Source organism: Rhinoraja longicauda, chromosome 13 (genome assembly GCF_053455715.1).
Source record: "Rhinoraja longicauda isolate Sanriku21f chromosome 13, sRhiLon1.1, whole genome shotgun sequence".
In the NCBI taxonomy this organism is placed as follows: Eukaryota; Metazoa; Chordata; class Chondrichthyes; order Rajiformes; family Arhynchobatidae; genus Rhinoraja; species Rhinoraja longicauda.
In genome coordinates, this window is record NC_135965.1 from 45900196 (window position 1) to 45916354 (window position 16159).

A 16159-nucleotide genomic window follows, 5' to 3' on the forward strand; every position below is an offset into this window, starting at 1 on the left:
CTAACTCCCTCTTAAATATAGCCAATGAACTGGCCTCAACTACCTTCTGTGGCAGAGAATTCCACAGATTCACCACTCTGTGTGAAAAAAAAAACATAACCAAGGCTTTGAAATGAATCTCATATTTATCATTTGTGCCAGATGGCTATTGCAAGATACTTAGTGACTACAAAGCAGAGCGTAATTTGAACCTCGGGGCGGCACGGTGGTGCAGCGGTAGAGTTGCTGCCTTACAGCGAATGCAGGTGCCTGAGACTCAGGTTCGATCCAGACTACGGGCGCCGTCTGTACGGAGTTTGTACGTTCTCCCCGTGACCTGCGTGGGTTTTCTCCGAGATCTTCGGTTTCCTCCCACACTCCAAAGACGTACAGGTTTGTAGGTTAATTGACAGGGGTAAAATGTTGGGGTTTTTTATTGTCCCTAGTGTGTGTAGGATAGTGTTAATGTGCGGGGATCGCTGGGCAGCGCGGACTCGGTGGGCCGAAGGGCCTGTTTCCGCGCTGCATCTCTAAATCTAAATCTAAATCTAAAAAAAAAATACGGGCTTGAGTTTGAACTGATGTGTGAGAGTGAAATCAAAGATAGACACAAAACTCTGGAGCAACTCAGCGGGTCAGGCGGCATCTCTGGAGAGAAGGAATGGGTGACGTTTCGGGTCGAGACCCTTCTTCAGACGGTGTCAGTGGAAAGGGAAACGAGAGACAGGAAGACTAGCGGGAGAACTGGGAAGGGGGAGGGGATAGAAGGGAAAGCAGTGAAATTATACAATAGTCAAAGTTAAGCTGATAAGGACATACGAAGGGGGATATTACCGCAAGGGTACAATTTCCAATGCTTTTAGAGAAGTTGAAAATGCGTCTGGACCCATTTAAAACCTTTGCCGAAGCGAGTGATGCCGGTGTGTGTGAGAGCAGACAGAAAAATAGACAAATTGAAGGATAAAAACGCAGTTAAATATAATAGCATGACTCCAGGCAACTGGCAGGGAGCTCAGCATCAGTCTTGCTTTATGCTACTCTATCTCGAAGCACCAGAAGGCAGGTCAACTCTGCTAAGAATTCCAGCGCGCTTACAGAGCACAGTTGGACATTGACACAGCGGGACAGGCGGCATCTCTGGGGAGAAGGAATGGGTGACATTTTGGGTCGTGACCCTTCTTCAGTCAGAGAAGCGTCACCCATTCCTTCTCCCCAGAGATGCTGTCTGGTCCGCTGAGTTACTCCAGCTTTTTGTGTCTGTCTATCTTCGGTTTAAACCAGCAGATTGATAGAGCTCTTAGGGCTAGCGGAATCAGAGGATATTGGGAGAAAGCAGGAATGGGGTACTGATTTTGGATGATCAGCCATGATCACATTGAATGGCGATGCTGGCTCGAAGGGCCGGATGGCCTACTCCTGCAACTATTGTCTATTGTATCTATGTATCTATGCAACTGCAGTTCCTTCCTACACAGTTGAACATTTACATTGCTACATGCACTAGATGCTAAGTTACTGCATCTTCTGCTCAACAGAGTCTGAGAAGACTCTATGGTAGGGTTCCTGTAAATTGTCCCTTGTGTGTATAATACTGCGGTGTGCAGAGATCGCCGGTCGGCACAGACTCAATGGGCCAAAGGGCCTGTTTTCTCTCTGTATCTCTCGACTAAGCAAACGTCCTACAAGATTCTAGGTATTCAGTCTGAAGAAGGGTCTTGACCCAAAACGTCACCTATTCCTTCTCTCCAGAGATGCTGCCTGCCCCGCTGTATTAATGTCCAACTGTGCTCTGTAAGCGCGCTGGAATTCTTAACTGAGTTTGTCCAGCATTTTGTGTCTACCTTGGATTTAAACCAGCATCTGCAGTTCCTTCCCCACACAGACTCTATGGCATGTTTCCCTACTGAACCATGGAGAGGCGTGTGATAGCCTACAACAATGTTTGCTTTGCAATAGTTTTAGGAAGGCATGGTGGCGCAGCAGTAGAGTTGCTGCCTCACGGCTCCAGAGACCCTGGTTCGATCCTGACTACGGGTGCTGTCTGTACGGAGTTTGTACCTTCTCCCCGTGACCTGCGTGGGTTTTTTCTGAGATTGCCGTTTTCCTCCCACACTCCAAAGACGTACAAGTCTGTAGGTCAATTGGCTTTGTATTAAAAACAATGTTAAATTGTCCCTCGTGTGCGTAGGATAGTGTTAGTGTGCGGGGATCGCTGGTTGGTACGGACTCGGTGATCCGAAGGGTCTGTTTCCACGCTGTATCTCTAAGCCAAACTAAACTAAACTAAAGGGAAGAGCTTCAAGGTGAGAGGGGCAAGGTTGTGAGAGTTTCAAGGAAAAGAGGATGGTGGGTGGCTGGATCATTCTAACAGGGGTGGTGGTGGAGGCAGATACAATAGTGGTGGTTAAGAGGCCTTTAGATAAGCACATGGATATGCAGGGAATGGACGAACATGGATCACATGCAAGCTGAGGAGATTGATTTAACGCCATCACTTTCAGCACAGTCATTGTGGGCCGAATGGCCTCTTCCTGTGCTGTTCTATGTTCTATGTTCTAACTGTCACCTAGATGCAGAGACTGAAAGACTGGAATATTGAACAGCTTCAGGAGAGCAAGTTGGCAAGGAAAATATATTTGCAATGTACCGAAAATGGACAAATTCACAAAGGTGCAATCACAAAGATAACTGCGATAATGCGATAGAAAGAGGGAAGAAATAACTAGGATTGGGGAACTATATCGCGGGGGGGGATCTAAAGCATAAGAAAATAACACCATCATGATTTGAAGATAGACCCCACAAAATGCTGGAGTAACTCTGCGGGACAGGCAGCATCTCTGGAGAGACGGAATGGGTGACGTTAAGGGTCGAGATGTTTTCAGTCAGTCTGAATTAGGGTTTTGATCCGAAACGTCACCCATTCCTTCTCTCCAGAGATGCTGCCTGTACCGCTGAGTTACTCCAGCATTTTGCGTCCATCTTCGCTGTAAACCAGCGTCTGCAGTTCCTTCCTGCACACACCACCGTGGTTTGTATGTGAACTACTCTCTCTCAATAGACAATAGACAATAGGTGCAGGAGGAGGCCATTCGGCCCTTCGAGCCAGCACCGCCATTCAATGTGATCATGGCTGATCATTCTCAATCAGTACCCCGTTCCGGCCTTCTCCCCATACCCCCTGACTCCGCTATCCTTAAGAGCTCTATCCAGCTCTCTCTTGAATGCATTCAGAGAATTGGCCTCCACTGCCCTCTGAGGCAGAGAATTCCACAGATTCACAACTCTCTGACTGAAAAAGTTTTTCCTCATCTCAGTTCTAAATGGCCTACCCCTTATTCTTAAACTGTGGCCCCTTGTTCTGGACTCCCCCAACATTGGGAACATGTTTCCTGCCTCTAACATGTCCAACCCCTTAATAATCTTATACATTTCGATAAGATCCCCTCTCATCCTTCTAAATTCCAGTGTCTACAAGCCTAGTTTGTATAAGTTCATTTCGAACTTTATGAACTAAAGTTTTTACGAACTACGAACTTTAGTTTAAAAACTAAATCAATTCAGTACACAAGCAAAATTTACATTAATCATTAAATGGGAATTGCATCAGCGGCAAAACATGAAAAATTAATACACTTTAAACGTCATGGAAACAAAACACAGATCAGACAATCAGGGATTCGCATTGTCTCTAAAATGTGCAACTCTATCGCTAATGTGGATGTCAAAAGCCGATCGCATCTTTCAACCTTTGTCTCCATTTTGTAAATTTAAAAGCACAAAATCTCCATTGTTTACTCCAAATGTTTTCTTCTTATCTGATGACTTCTGCAGACCAGTATGAAGCTAATCCACAAACATTGCTGTGATACCTTGAACAGCTTTCTTCTCCACTGTACTCTGGTTCTTCCACCAAATAGTTGAGACTTTCTTCTATTATTTCATCGGTGGTCTAATATTAAAAGAAAAAAAAACACAATTTGATCATTCACCTAAACTTTCATTCCCCCCCCCACCCCCACCCCCACTGCCACAACGTGGCTACGTTCTATCAGGAATGTACACCGATCAGCCAAAACATTATGACCACTGACAGGCGAAGTGAATAACATTGATTATCTTGTCACAATGGCACCTGTCAAGGGGTGGGATATATTAGGCAGCAAGTGAACAGTCAGTTCTTGAAGTTGATGTGTTGGGTGCAGGAGAAATGGGCAGGAGTAAAGACCTGAGCGACTTTGACAAGGGCCAGATTGTTATGGCCAGACGACTGGGTCAGAGCATCTCTGAAACGGCAAGGCGTGTGGGGTGCTCCCGGTCAGCAGTGGTGAGTACCTACCGACAGTGGTCCGAGGAGGGACAAACCACAAACGGTGACAGGCAGGGTGTTGGGCGCCCAAGGCTCATCGATGCGCGAGGGCAACGAAGGCCATCCCGTCTGGTCCGAACCGACGGAAGGTCTACTGTGGCACAAGTCACAGAAAATTTTAATGGTGGTCACGGGAGGAATGTGTCACAATACACAGTGTATTGCACCCTGCTGAGTATGGGGCTGCACACGGAGGACCAACAGCGTATCAGGCAGGTGGTCATAATGTTTTGGCTCATCAGGTCATAATGTTTTGGCTCAGCAGTGTATATAACAGCAGAAAATGCTGTGAGTATTTGGCAGGTTGGGCAACATCTTTAGTTTAGTTTAGAGATACAGCAGCACAGAAACAGGGCCTTCGACTTACCGAGTCCACGCCGACCAACAATCATCCTGGACACGCATTCTATCCTACTCGCTAGGTACAATTTACAATTGTTAACGAAGCCAAATAACCTACAAACCTGTACGTCTTTGGAGAAACAAAACCAAAGCTTACTGGCTTTATCTCGCACTAAACGTTATCCCCTGATCATGTATCTGTGTACTGTGAACAGCTCAATTGTAATCACGCACAGTCTTTCCGCTGACTGGTTAGCACACAACAAAAGCTTTTCACTGTACCTCGGTACACATGACAATAATCTGAACTGAACTGAACTGAGTTAGCATTTCAGACCGAAGGTATTTATTTCACAAAATGCTGGAGTAACTCAGCAGGTCAGGCAGCATCTCAGGAGAGAAGGAATGGGTGACGTTTCGGGTCGAGACCCTTCTTCAGTCTGAAGAAGGGTCTCGACCCGAAATGTGGAGCCATTGGGAACATTTTTCCTGCATCTAGCTTGTCCAGTCCTTTCATAATTTTATACGTCTCTATAATATCCCCTCTCATCCTTCTAAACTCCAGTGAATACAAACCCAGTCTTTCCAATCTTTCCTCATATGACAGTCCCGCCATCCCCAGGGATTAATCTCGTGAACCTGCGCTGCACTGCCTCAATAGCAAGGGCGTTCTTCCTAAAATTAGGAGACCAAAACTGCACACAATACTCCAGATGTGGTCTCACCAGGGCCCTGTACAACTGCAGAAGGACCTATTTACTCCTATACTCTCGTTATGAAGGTCAACATGCCTTCTTGTTTGTTTACTTCTGTCCTTGCTTGTTTACCTCTGTCCTTGCAATCCTTAGCATTTCGTTTTTTTCGGAATGAACATACTCACAGCATCCAGTTCGGCGAATCTCAAAACTGGCTGTACTGGCTCTGGGTCTTCGTATACCTCATCCACTTTAAAAAGAGCAACGTAGCTTTCATGCTCCTCTATCTCCTCCGCTGCAAAAAGAAAAGAGACCAACTTGTTCATGCCAGCTTAGCGTATCCAAAGTTTCACTTAGGCTTAGGGTTGCCAACCTCCTCACTCCCAAATAAGGGACAAAGGGTGACGTCACCACCCCGTGCCCCGGGCCGGGCGGCCACCATTGGTGGAGCGGGAGCACGTGGCCACTGGCTGGGTGAGGTCACGTGGGGCGCGGGGCGGTGACGTCACCCTTTGTCCCTTATTTGGGAATGAGGAAGTTGGCAACCCTACTAATACGGGACAAGGGCGGTCCCATGCGGGACAAACTAATGTAGCCCAAGATACGGGGTGTCCCGGTTAATACGGGACAGTTGGCAACCCTACTCGGACTGAGTCTGAGGAAGGGTCTTGACCCAAAACGTCACCAATTCCTTTTCTCCAGAGGTGCTGCCTGACCTGCCGAGTCACTCCAGCGTTTTGTGTCCATCTTCGGTTTAACCCAGCATCTGCAGTTAACTTTAAACACTAGGACATTTCACTTGATTTTGTGTTTCATCCAGTGATGCAGATGGTAGAGCCCCTGCCTCACAGTGCCAGGAACCCGGGTTCGATCCTGACCTTGTGTGGAGTTTGTACGTTCTCCCTGTGACAGTGTGGATTTAGTTTAGTCTAGTGTCGTTTCGTTTAGTTTCGTTTAGGTTAGTATAGTTTCATGACACGCGTTCTGAGGTAGTGAGATGCTTTTTGTCGCGTGCCATCCAGTCAGCATAAAGACTATAGGTGATTACAATCGAGCCATCCTTTAAACAGGATAAAGGGAATAATGTAGAGTACAAGATAAAGATCAGCAAAAACCAATTAAAGATAATCTGAGGGACTCCACTGAGATAGATGGGGAGTAGGTTGGATACACTGGCTGGTGGGGTGGAAGGTGAGAACTAGGGGGATTCTGTCCTTGTTACGAATGGGGGGAGGGGGAGCAAGAGCGGAGCTGCGTGATGTAGAAGAGACCCTAGTGAGAGCCTCGTCTATAATGGAAGAGGGGAAGCCCCGTTTCATATCATATCATATATCTACAGCCGGAAACAGGCCTTTTCGGCCCTCCAAGTCCGTGCCGCCCAGTGATCCCCGTACATTAACACTATCCTACACCCACTAGGGACAATTTTTACATTTACCCAGCCAATTAACCTACATACCTGTACGTCTTTGGAGTGTGGGAGGAAACCGAAGATCTCGGAGAAAACCCACGCAGGTCACGGGGAGAACGTACAAACTCCTTACAGTGCAGCACCCGTAGTCAGGATCGAACCTGTGTCTCCGGCGCTGCATTCGCTGTAAAGCAGCAACTCTACCGCTGCGCTACCGTGCCGCCCCTGAAGAATGAGGACATATCTGATGCCCTAGTTGGATACGCTGGGTGGCCTTCTACAACGGGACCCCACCACTGGCCACATCTTCCCATCCCCTCCCCTTTCTATGTTCCGCAGAGACCGTTCCCTCCGTAACTCCCTGGTCCACTCGTCCCTTCCTACCCAAACCACCCCATCCCCGGGCACTTTCCCCTGCAACCGCACTTTCCCCTGCAACCCCTCCCCCGCTCAACTCCATCCAAGGACCCAAACAATCTTTCCAGGTGAGACAGAGGTTCACCTGCACCTCCTGTCTATCTTTAGTATTGATCAATGGTTGGTGGGCAGAAGGGCCTATTTCCATGCAGTATTTCTAAACTAAACTGACCCTGCACAAATCTTTGTGGAACTTATCAAAAGAATTGGCCTTCTGCCCAACTCAAAGGTCTGCATTTCTTTTATACGAAATCAATGGTTCGCTGGAAACCAGCCCGTGAACTTTCAGTGAGAGAGAGCCGCTGGTCACTGCCTAGACTTACCTGCAGCAGAAACAATGTCCCTACAGTTGGATGTATCACAAAATGTGTATCCGCTGTTCCAGATGTCAACTTCTCTACATCGGCGAGACCAAACGCAGGCCCGGCGATCGTTTCGCTCAACACCTTCGCTCAGTCCGCCTTAACCAAATATCCTCCCCCCTCGACTCCATCCAAGAACCCAAACAGTCTTTCCAGATGAGACAGAGGTTCACCTGCACCTCCTCCAACCTCATCTATTGTATCCGCTGTTCCAGATGTCAACTTCTCTACATCGGCGAGACCAAACGCAGGCCCGTCGATCGTTTCACTCAACACCTTCGCTCAGTCTGCCTTAACCAAACCTGATCTCCCGGTGGCTCAGCACTTCAACTCCCCCTCCCACTTCCATTCTGACTTTTCTGTCATGGGCCTCCTCCAGTGCCATAGTGAGGCCCACCGCAAATTGGAGGAACAGCACCTCATATTTCGCTTGGGCAGCTTACAGCCCAGCGGTATGAACATTGACTTCTCTAACTTTAGATAGCTCCTTTGTCCCTCTCTTCCCCTCCCCTTTTCCGGTTCTCTCACTGTCTTCCTGTCTCCACCTATATGCTTTCTTTGTCCCGCCTCCCCTGACATCAGTCTGAAGAAGGGTCTCGACCCGAAACGTCACCCATTCCTTCTCTCCAGAGATGCTGCCTGACCCGCTGAGTTACTCCAGCATTTTGTGATACCTTCGATTTGTACCAGCATCTGCAGTTATTTTCCGACACCACAGTTGGATCCTCCTTGCTGAAGCTCTATTGAACACAGAGCCTCTCATAGTGAAAGTCAGGCTTAATTCCCAAACAGATTTTGACGACTTAAACCAAGTTCGCTAGCTTGGTGGCCATCAAAAGACATTGAATGCTTTTGACATTCACAAGCATCGAAAAAAATATCACAAACTATAAAAAAATTAAATAGTGCTTTTAAAAAATGATAAAATATTAAACATCTAAATAATTAAATATGTTAAAGAGCATTGTAAATACGAAAACAAATCACTAGGACACAGTAGACAACAATTCAAACAATTCAGTATGTTTAAATTAACGTATCGGCCCACCGAGTCCGTGCCAACCAGCAAACCCTGTGTGCACTATCCTACACATTAGAGACAATGTACAATCTTTTACCGAAGCCAATTAACTGACAAACCAATACCTCTTTGCAAAGTGGGAGGAAACCGGAGCACCTGGAGAAAACCCACCCGGTCACAGGGAGAACGTACAAACTCCATACAGACAGCGCCCGAGGTCAGGATCGAACCCGGGTCTGTGGAGTTGTAAGGCAGCAGCTCTACCCCTGTGCCACCGTGCCACCCTAGCACTAACAGAGTTCAACATCATAACCCTGCTCACTACAACTGTACGAAACTTGAGCCAAACACAAAGTGCTGGAGGTACTCAGCGGGTCAGACAGCATCTGTGGAGGGAATGGATATGATTCGTGTATGCTGAATGTTTGACGGCACTGGGCCTGTACTCGCTGGAGTTTAGAAGGATGTGGGGGAGGGACCTCATTGAAACTTCCCAAATAGTGAAAGGCCTGGATAGAGTGGATGTGGAGAGGATGTTTCCACTAGTGGTAGAGTCTAGGACCAGAGGGCACAGCCCCAGAATAAAAGGATGCCCCTATAGAAAGATGAGAAGGAAATCCTTTAACCAGAGGGTGGCAAATTCATTGCCACAGATGGCCGTGGAGGCCAAGAGAGTGGATATTTTTAAGGCAAGGTGTTTGTATGGGTGTCAGGGGTTATGGGGAGAAGGCAGGAGAATGGGGCTGAGAGGGAAAGATAGATCAGCCAAGATTGAATGGCAGAATAGACTCGATGGGCCGAATGGCCCAATTCTGTTCCTTTGACTTTTGAACGTATGGACAGGTGTTGCCTGACCCGCTGAGTTCCTCCAGCACTCAGTGTTTTGCTCAGGATTCCAACATCTGCAGTTCCTTGTGTCAACAGCATGAAGTTGAGGATTTGCACATGTTTGTACCAGTGATGAAAATCACAAACCTCCTGTGCTGCCGGGAATTATGTACCCAATTTGTAGGAATTATTTGTGGGAATTATTTATAGCTTGCCCTGGATTCCATCTATAATACTAAAACTCTCGTTTGTTATCTTGTTTGTGACTGAACTTCAGCCAAGACGGTACACGATAGCGCGACAATTTTAGGCCCACCTTACTCACCATTGTCACTTTAGTGATAAACAAGCAGTTTCATTGAAATCGGTGTTATATTTTTACAGTTATTCACATTTTAAAGTTTAAAATGAGGGGAGGGGGAGGGGAGGAGGGAGGGGGGAGTGGGGGAGAAGGGAGAGGGGAGGGGGGGTTGAGGAGAGAGGGGGAGGGCAGGGTGTTGCACCAATGCAGGAGAGGTTTGGGCCCAACGGGTCCACTTTGTCGAGTGTGAACTAAATTCTCTGGGCCAGCATACCGATGTGGGACGTTGTCAATGGCTTTGATGAAACTCTTGCTGACAATGACTAATGTACTGCTCTCATCAATGTTGTTGGCCACCTCTTCTCTCCGCTGTTGCGTTTTGGCACCGAATATACTCGGTGAACCTCCTACGATTCTGCGTGACATCATTTGGCAATGTTATCTCATAACCGTGGCACAGTGGTGTAGCGGTAGAGCTACTGCCTTGCAATGTCCCCCAGTTTGTGTAGAGAGTGTTAATGTGCTGGTCGGCGCGGACTGGGTGGGCCGAAGGGCCTGTTTCCGCGCTGTATCTCTAAACATAACTACACTAAAGTTTATATGTTCAAAAGTGATAGGAGCAGAATGAGGCCATTCGGCCCATCAAGTCTACTCTACCATTCAATCATGGCTGATCTATCTCTCCCTCCTAACCCCATTCTCCTGCCTTCTCCCCATAACCCTTGACACCTGTTCTAATCAAAAATCGATCTATCTCTGCCTTAATTGAAACATATTATTGAAACATATAAGATAATTAGGGGATTGGACACATTAGAGGCAGATAACATGTTCCCAATGTTGGGGGAGTCCAGAACAAGGGGCCACAGTTTGAGAATAAGGGGTAGGCCATTTAGAACGGAGATGAGGAAGAACTTTTTCAGTCAGAGGGTGGTGAAGGTGTGGAATTCTCTGCCTCAGAAGGCAGTGGAGGCCAGTTCGTTGGATGCTTTCAAGAGAGAGCTGGATAGAGCTCTTAAGGATAGCGGAGTGAGGGGGTATGGGGAGAAGGCAGGAACGGGGTACTGATTGATAGTGATCAGCCATGATCGCATTGAATGGCGGTGCTGGCTCGAAGGGCTGAATGGCCTACTCCTGCACCTATTGTCTATTGTCTATTGTCTATTAACAATATCCCATTGACTTGGCCACTTGGGCCACTGTGTTCAGTGTCATTTCATCTCTATTGTTAAATCTGAGCTTTCCTTTAGTGGCGCCAGGATCTAGGCAGGTCAAGCTTGGTACGAAATACAAAAAAAAGGTAAAGAATTAAGTTTAAGTTTATTATTATTGTCATGTTACCAATGGTGGAACAGGCGGAGGATGATGGGTGACTTCAGTGGAGCGTCACAACGGCTGGGAAGGCGGATGGATGAAGGCCGCAGCAGAAAAGGGTCCCCGGTCGTCTTGGACTCCACGCCACTGGATCCTGACCCAGATCTGTCAAGGACCGTGCAGTGGCTATCTGTGCACCAGTCTCCCCGCGATAAACAAACATACGCACAGGCAGCCGCGTGGACAGTCACACTCGCTCCGAGTGACCGCCGATGACGATGATGATTGTCACGTGTACTGAGGTACACTGAAAAGCTTTATAGAAACATAGAAACATAGAAAGTAGGTGCAGGAGTAGACCATTCGGCCCTTCGAACCTGCACCGCCATTCAATATGATCATGGCTGATCATCCAATCTTGCAGGCTATCCAGCCAAATCAGAAAACTCCATCTATACAGTAAATACATGCAAGCAAAACCCAAACTACAATGGGTAGAGCAAAGGGAACGATACAGAGTGCAGGGTATAGTTCCCAGCACTGTAGAGCAGTGGTTCCAGCAACAAAGTCCAATGTTCGCTTCAGTTACAAAGCTGAACGAAAATACTGACCAGTCAGTAGAATTTCGTCATCATTTTCCTCGTTCTTCTCTTCACAAGATGAGAATGTAGAATTACTTTGGCCACCCATAGCTTCAACTGGAAATGATTGTTCTGGAGTTCTAAAATAAATGTTGTAATATGTATTTAATAACAGGCTGTAAAATAAAACTTGCACCTATCATACAGAAACATAGAAACACAGAAAGAAGGTGCAGGAGTAGGCCATTCGGCCCTTCGAGCCAGCACCGCCATTCAATCATGATCATGGCTGATCATCCAAAATCAGTACCCCCTTCCTGCTTTCTCCCCATATCCCTCGATTCCGTTAGTCCTAAGAGCCATATCTTGAAAACATCCAGTGAATCGGCCTCCACTGCCTTCTGTGGCAGAGAATTCCACAGATTCACAACTCTCTGGGTGAAATTTTTTTTCCTCATCTCAGTCCTAAATGGCCTGCCCCTTATTCTTAAACTGTGATCCCTGGTTCTGGACTCCCCCAACAATGGGAACATTTTTCCTACATATCAGATAAGTCTGCCCCTTCAGTTTCCAGCCATTCCCTTAAAACTACTGGCAATAGCTTAGTTTAGTTTAGAGATACAGCACGGAAACAGGCCCTTCGGCCCACCCAGTCCGCACCAACCAACTATCCCCGCACACTAACACTAGCCTACACACACTAGGGACAATTTACACTTATACCAAGCCAAATAACCTACAAATCTGTACGTCTTTGGTGTGTGGGACGAAACCGAAGATCCCGGAGAAAGCCCACACAGGTCTTGAGGAGAGTAGACAATAGACAATAAACAATCGGTGTAGGAGTAGGCCATTTGGCCCTTCGAGCCAGCACCGCCATTCACTGTGGTAATGGCTGATCATCCACAAACTCCGTACAGACAGCACTCGTAGTCTTAAGTCTTAACCCAATTTAAGCAAACATCATTCACTTTTATGTTATGGACAGACTGAGAAACCTCCATCTAACAATTCATTACATTCAGTCAGCCAATTTAAGAAACAAATTAAATCTGATGAGTCTCGAAAGCAGTTTCCAAATAAACCGTTTTCAGGACGTCTTTGGAGTGTGGGAGGAAGCCGGAGCACTCCTTACAGACAGCACCCAAGGGCAGGATCGCCCCCGGGTCCCTGGCGCTGTGAGGCAGCAACTTTACCGCTGCGCCACCGTGCCGTGTGGCAAATAATCCTAAAAAATATATATTTTGTGAAGCCAGGATGGACTTGTTGAAGCTACCTTCTGTTGGTCTTCAGCAGCAACCTCTCCAAATAGGTTGCACTGTGCTCGGTAAACTGCGCCTCCTTTGGTTCCGAAGTTTGCTTGCTGTCTTCTGTTCGTGATGTCCCTATGGAAACTGACAAGAGATTATCCACAAAGAAATCATTAGCTGTTAGGAAATGGACACCACTTCAAGAAAAAAAATGCAATCTACGCACTGATTCACTGATTCACTGGATTCACTGGAAACGAGATGCAGCCCAGCCCGTCACACAAACCAACCCTCCTTCCAGTGACACCATCTACACCTCACGCTGCCTCAGCAAGGCCAGCAGCATCATCAAGGACGTGTCGCACCCCGGACACGCCTTCCTCTCCCCTCTCCCATCGGGCAAGAGGTATAGAAGTGTGAAAACGCACACCTCCAGATTCAGGGACAGTTTCTTCCCAGCTGTTATCAGGCAACTGAACCATCCTACCAAGTCAAATTAGCAAATTTGCAGATGATACTAAGTTGGGGGGTAGTGTGAATTGTGAGGAAGATGCAATAAGGCTGCAGGGTGACTTGGACAGGTTGTGTGAGTGGGCGGATACATGGCAGATGCAGTTTAATGTAGATAAGTGTGAGGTTATTCACTTTGGAAGTAAGAATAGAAAGGCAGATTATTATCTGAATGGTGTCAAGTTAGGAGGAGGGGGAGTTCAACGAGATCTGGGTGTCCTAGTGCATCAGTCAATGAAAGGAAGCATGCAGGTTCAGCAGGCAGTGAAGAAAGCCAATGGAATGTTGGCCTTCGTAACAAGAGGAGTTGAGTATAGGAGCAAAGAGGTCCTTCTACAGTTGTACCGGGCCCTGGTGAGACCGCACCTGGAGTACTGTGTGCAGTTTTGGTCTCCAAATTTGAGGAAGGATGTTCTTGCTATGGAGGGCGTGCAGCGTAGGTTCACTAGGTTAATTCCCGGAATGGCGGGACTGTCGTATGTTGAAAGGCTGGAGCGATTGGGCTTGTATACACTGGAATTTAGAAGGATGAGGGGGGATCTTATTGAAACATATAAGATAATTAGGGGATTGGACACATTAGAGGCAGATAACATGTTCCCAATGTTGGGGGAGTCCAGAACAAGGGGCCACAGTTTGAGAATAAGGGGTAGGCCATTTAGAACGGAGATGAGGAAGAACTTTTTCAGTCAGAGGGTGGTGAAGGTGTGGAATTCTCTGCCTCAGAAGGCAGTGGAGGCCAGTTCGTTGGATGCTTTCAAGAGAGAGCTGGATAGAGCTCTTAAGGATAGCGGAGTGAGGGGGTATGGGGAGAAGGCAGGAACGGGGTACTGATTGAGAGTGATCAGCCATGATCGCATTGAATGGCGGTGCTGGCTCGAAGGGCTGAATGGCCTACTCCTGCACCTATTGTCTATTGTCTATTGTCAAGTCAAGTTTAGACAATAGACAATAGACAATAGACAATAGGTGCAGGAGGAGGCCATTCGGCCCTTCGAGCCAGCACCGCCATTCAATGTGATCATGGCTGATCATTCTCAATCAGTACCCCGTTCCTGCCTGCTCCCCATACAACCCTGCTATCCTTAAGAGCTCTATCTAGCTCTCTCTTGAATGCATTCAGAGAATTGGCCTCCACTGCCTTCCGAGGCAGAGAATTCCACAGATTCACAACTCTCTGACTGAAAACGTTTTTCCTCATCTCAGTTCTAAATGGCCTACACCTTATTCTTAAACTTTGGCCCCTTGTTCTGGACTCCCCCAACATTGGGAACATGTTTCCTGCCTCTAACGTGTCCAACCCCTCAATAATCTTATACGTTTCGATAAGATCTCCTCTCATCCTTCTAAATTCCAGTGTATACAAGCCTAGTCGCTCCAGTCTTTCAACATATGACAGTCCCGCCATTCCGGGAATTAACCTAGTGAACCTACGCTGCACGCCCTCAATAGCAAGAATGTGCACGATGTGCAGTGAAATGAAAGTGGCAATGCCTGCGGATTGTGCAAAAAAAGTTTGTGACAAAAAAAGATTGTGCAAAAACCAGAGAGCAGTGCGCAACTATTATCTACCTCATTGGAGACCCTCAGACTATCTTTGTTTGGACTTTACAGGTTTTATCTTGCACTAAACGTTAGTCACATTATTGCCTTTATCATGTATCTGTACACTGGGGACGGCTCGATTGTAATCATGCATTGTCTTTCCTCTGACTGGTGAACACACAACAAAAGCTTTACACTGTACCTGACACTGTGCCTAACACTATCCTACACACACTAGGGAAACATGCCAATAAACTAAACTAGACTCAAACTGAACTAAACTAAAAATATCTAATCCATGCCGGCCATTAAAGTTTACAGCTTTGAGACTTTGTGGAGAGCAGTGTGATTATTAATCACGAGGAAGAGATGCTAAAAGTGGACTCAGAGACCCCATGAATTACAGAAAAACTGAAATGAAGTAGGAATGCCAGCAGTCAGCAGACACAACATGAAGTAGAAACAAGGAACTGCAGATGCTGGTTTATACCAAGGATAGAACACAAAGTGCTGGAGTAACTGCATGGGTCAGGCAGCATCTCTGAAGACTTAGAACACAAAGTGCTGGAGTAACTCAGTGGGTCAGGCAGCATCTCTGAAGACTTAGAACAAAAAATGCTGGAGTAACTCAATGGGTCAGGCAGCATCTCTGGAAAAAAAAGATGGGTGACGTTTCAGGTCAGCACAGGAACAGGCCCTTCAGCCCACAGTGTCTGTGCCGAACATGATGCCAAGACCAACCCTTACCTGCCTGCACATGATCCATGTCCCACCATTCCCTGCACATCCAAAGGTCAGTTTATTGTCATTTGTACCAATTAAGGTACAGTGAAACTCGAATTACCATGTGCTTATCCAGAAGTCTCTTAAACGTCACTATCGTATCATCCTCCACCACCCCCAGCAGTGCATTCCAGACACTCATCCCTCCCTGTGTAAAATAAACTTGTCTCCTTTAAACTTTGTCCCTCTCCCCTTAAAGTAATGTCCCCCCAGCCTTAGATATTACCATCTGGGAAACAGATGGAACTGTCTACCCCATCTATGCCAAATGGCACTTCACTTCAATTTGAGGATGGACGTCCTTGCTATTGAGGCAGTGCAGCGTAGGTTCATGAGGTTAATCCCCGGGATGGCGGGACTGTCATATGAGGAATGATTGGAAAGACTGGGCTTGTATTCACTGGAGTTTAGAAGGATGAGAAAGGATCTTAGAAACGTATAAAATTATAAA

General features: G+C 46.9%; 1 protein-coding gene across 2 annotated transcripts in view; it reads right to left on the minus strand.

Moving 5' to 3' along the window:
- zbbx (zinc finger, B-box domain containing) overlaps positions 1 to 16159 on the minus strand; it is a 60762-nt gene that overhangs the window by 15111 nt on the left and 29492 nt on the right. Inside the window, exons 10-13 of one of the 2 annotated variants that reach the window (XM_078410075.1) lie at positions 12897 to 13005; positions 11651 to 11760; positions 5571 to 5680; positions 3852 to 3931 (exon numbers count right to left, since the gene is read on the minus strand). In XM_078410075.1, the coding sequence (XP_078266201.1) occupies positions 3852 to 3931; positions 5571 to 5680; positions 11651 to 11760; positions 12897 to 13005 (409 nt within the window). Of the gene's footprint in view, positions 1 to 3851; positions 3932 to 5570; positions 5681 to 11650; positions 11761 to 12896; positions 13015 to 16159 lie in introns of both variants that reach the window. The other variant, XM_078410074.1, reaches the window with a different exon arrangement.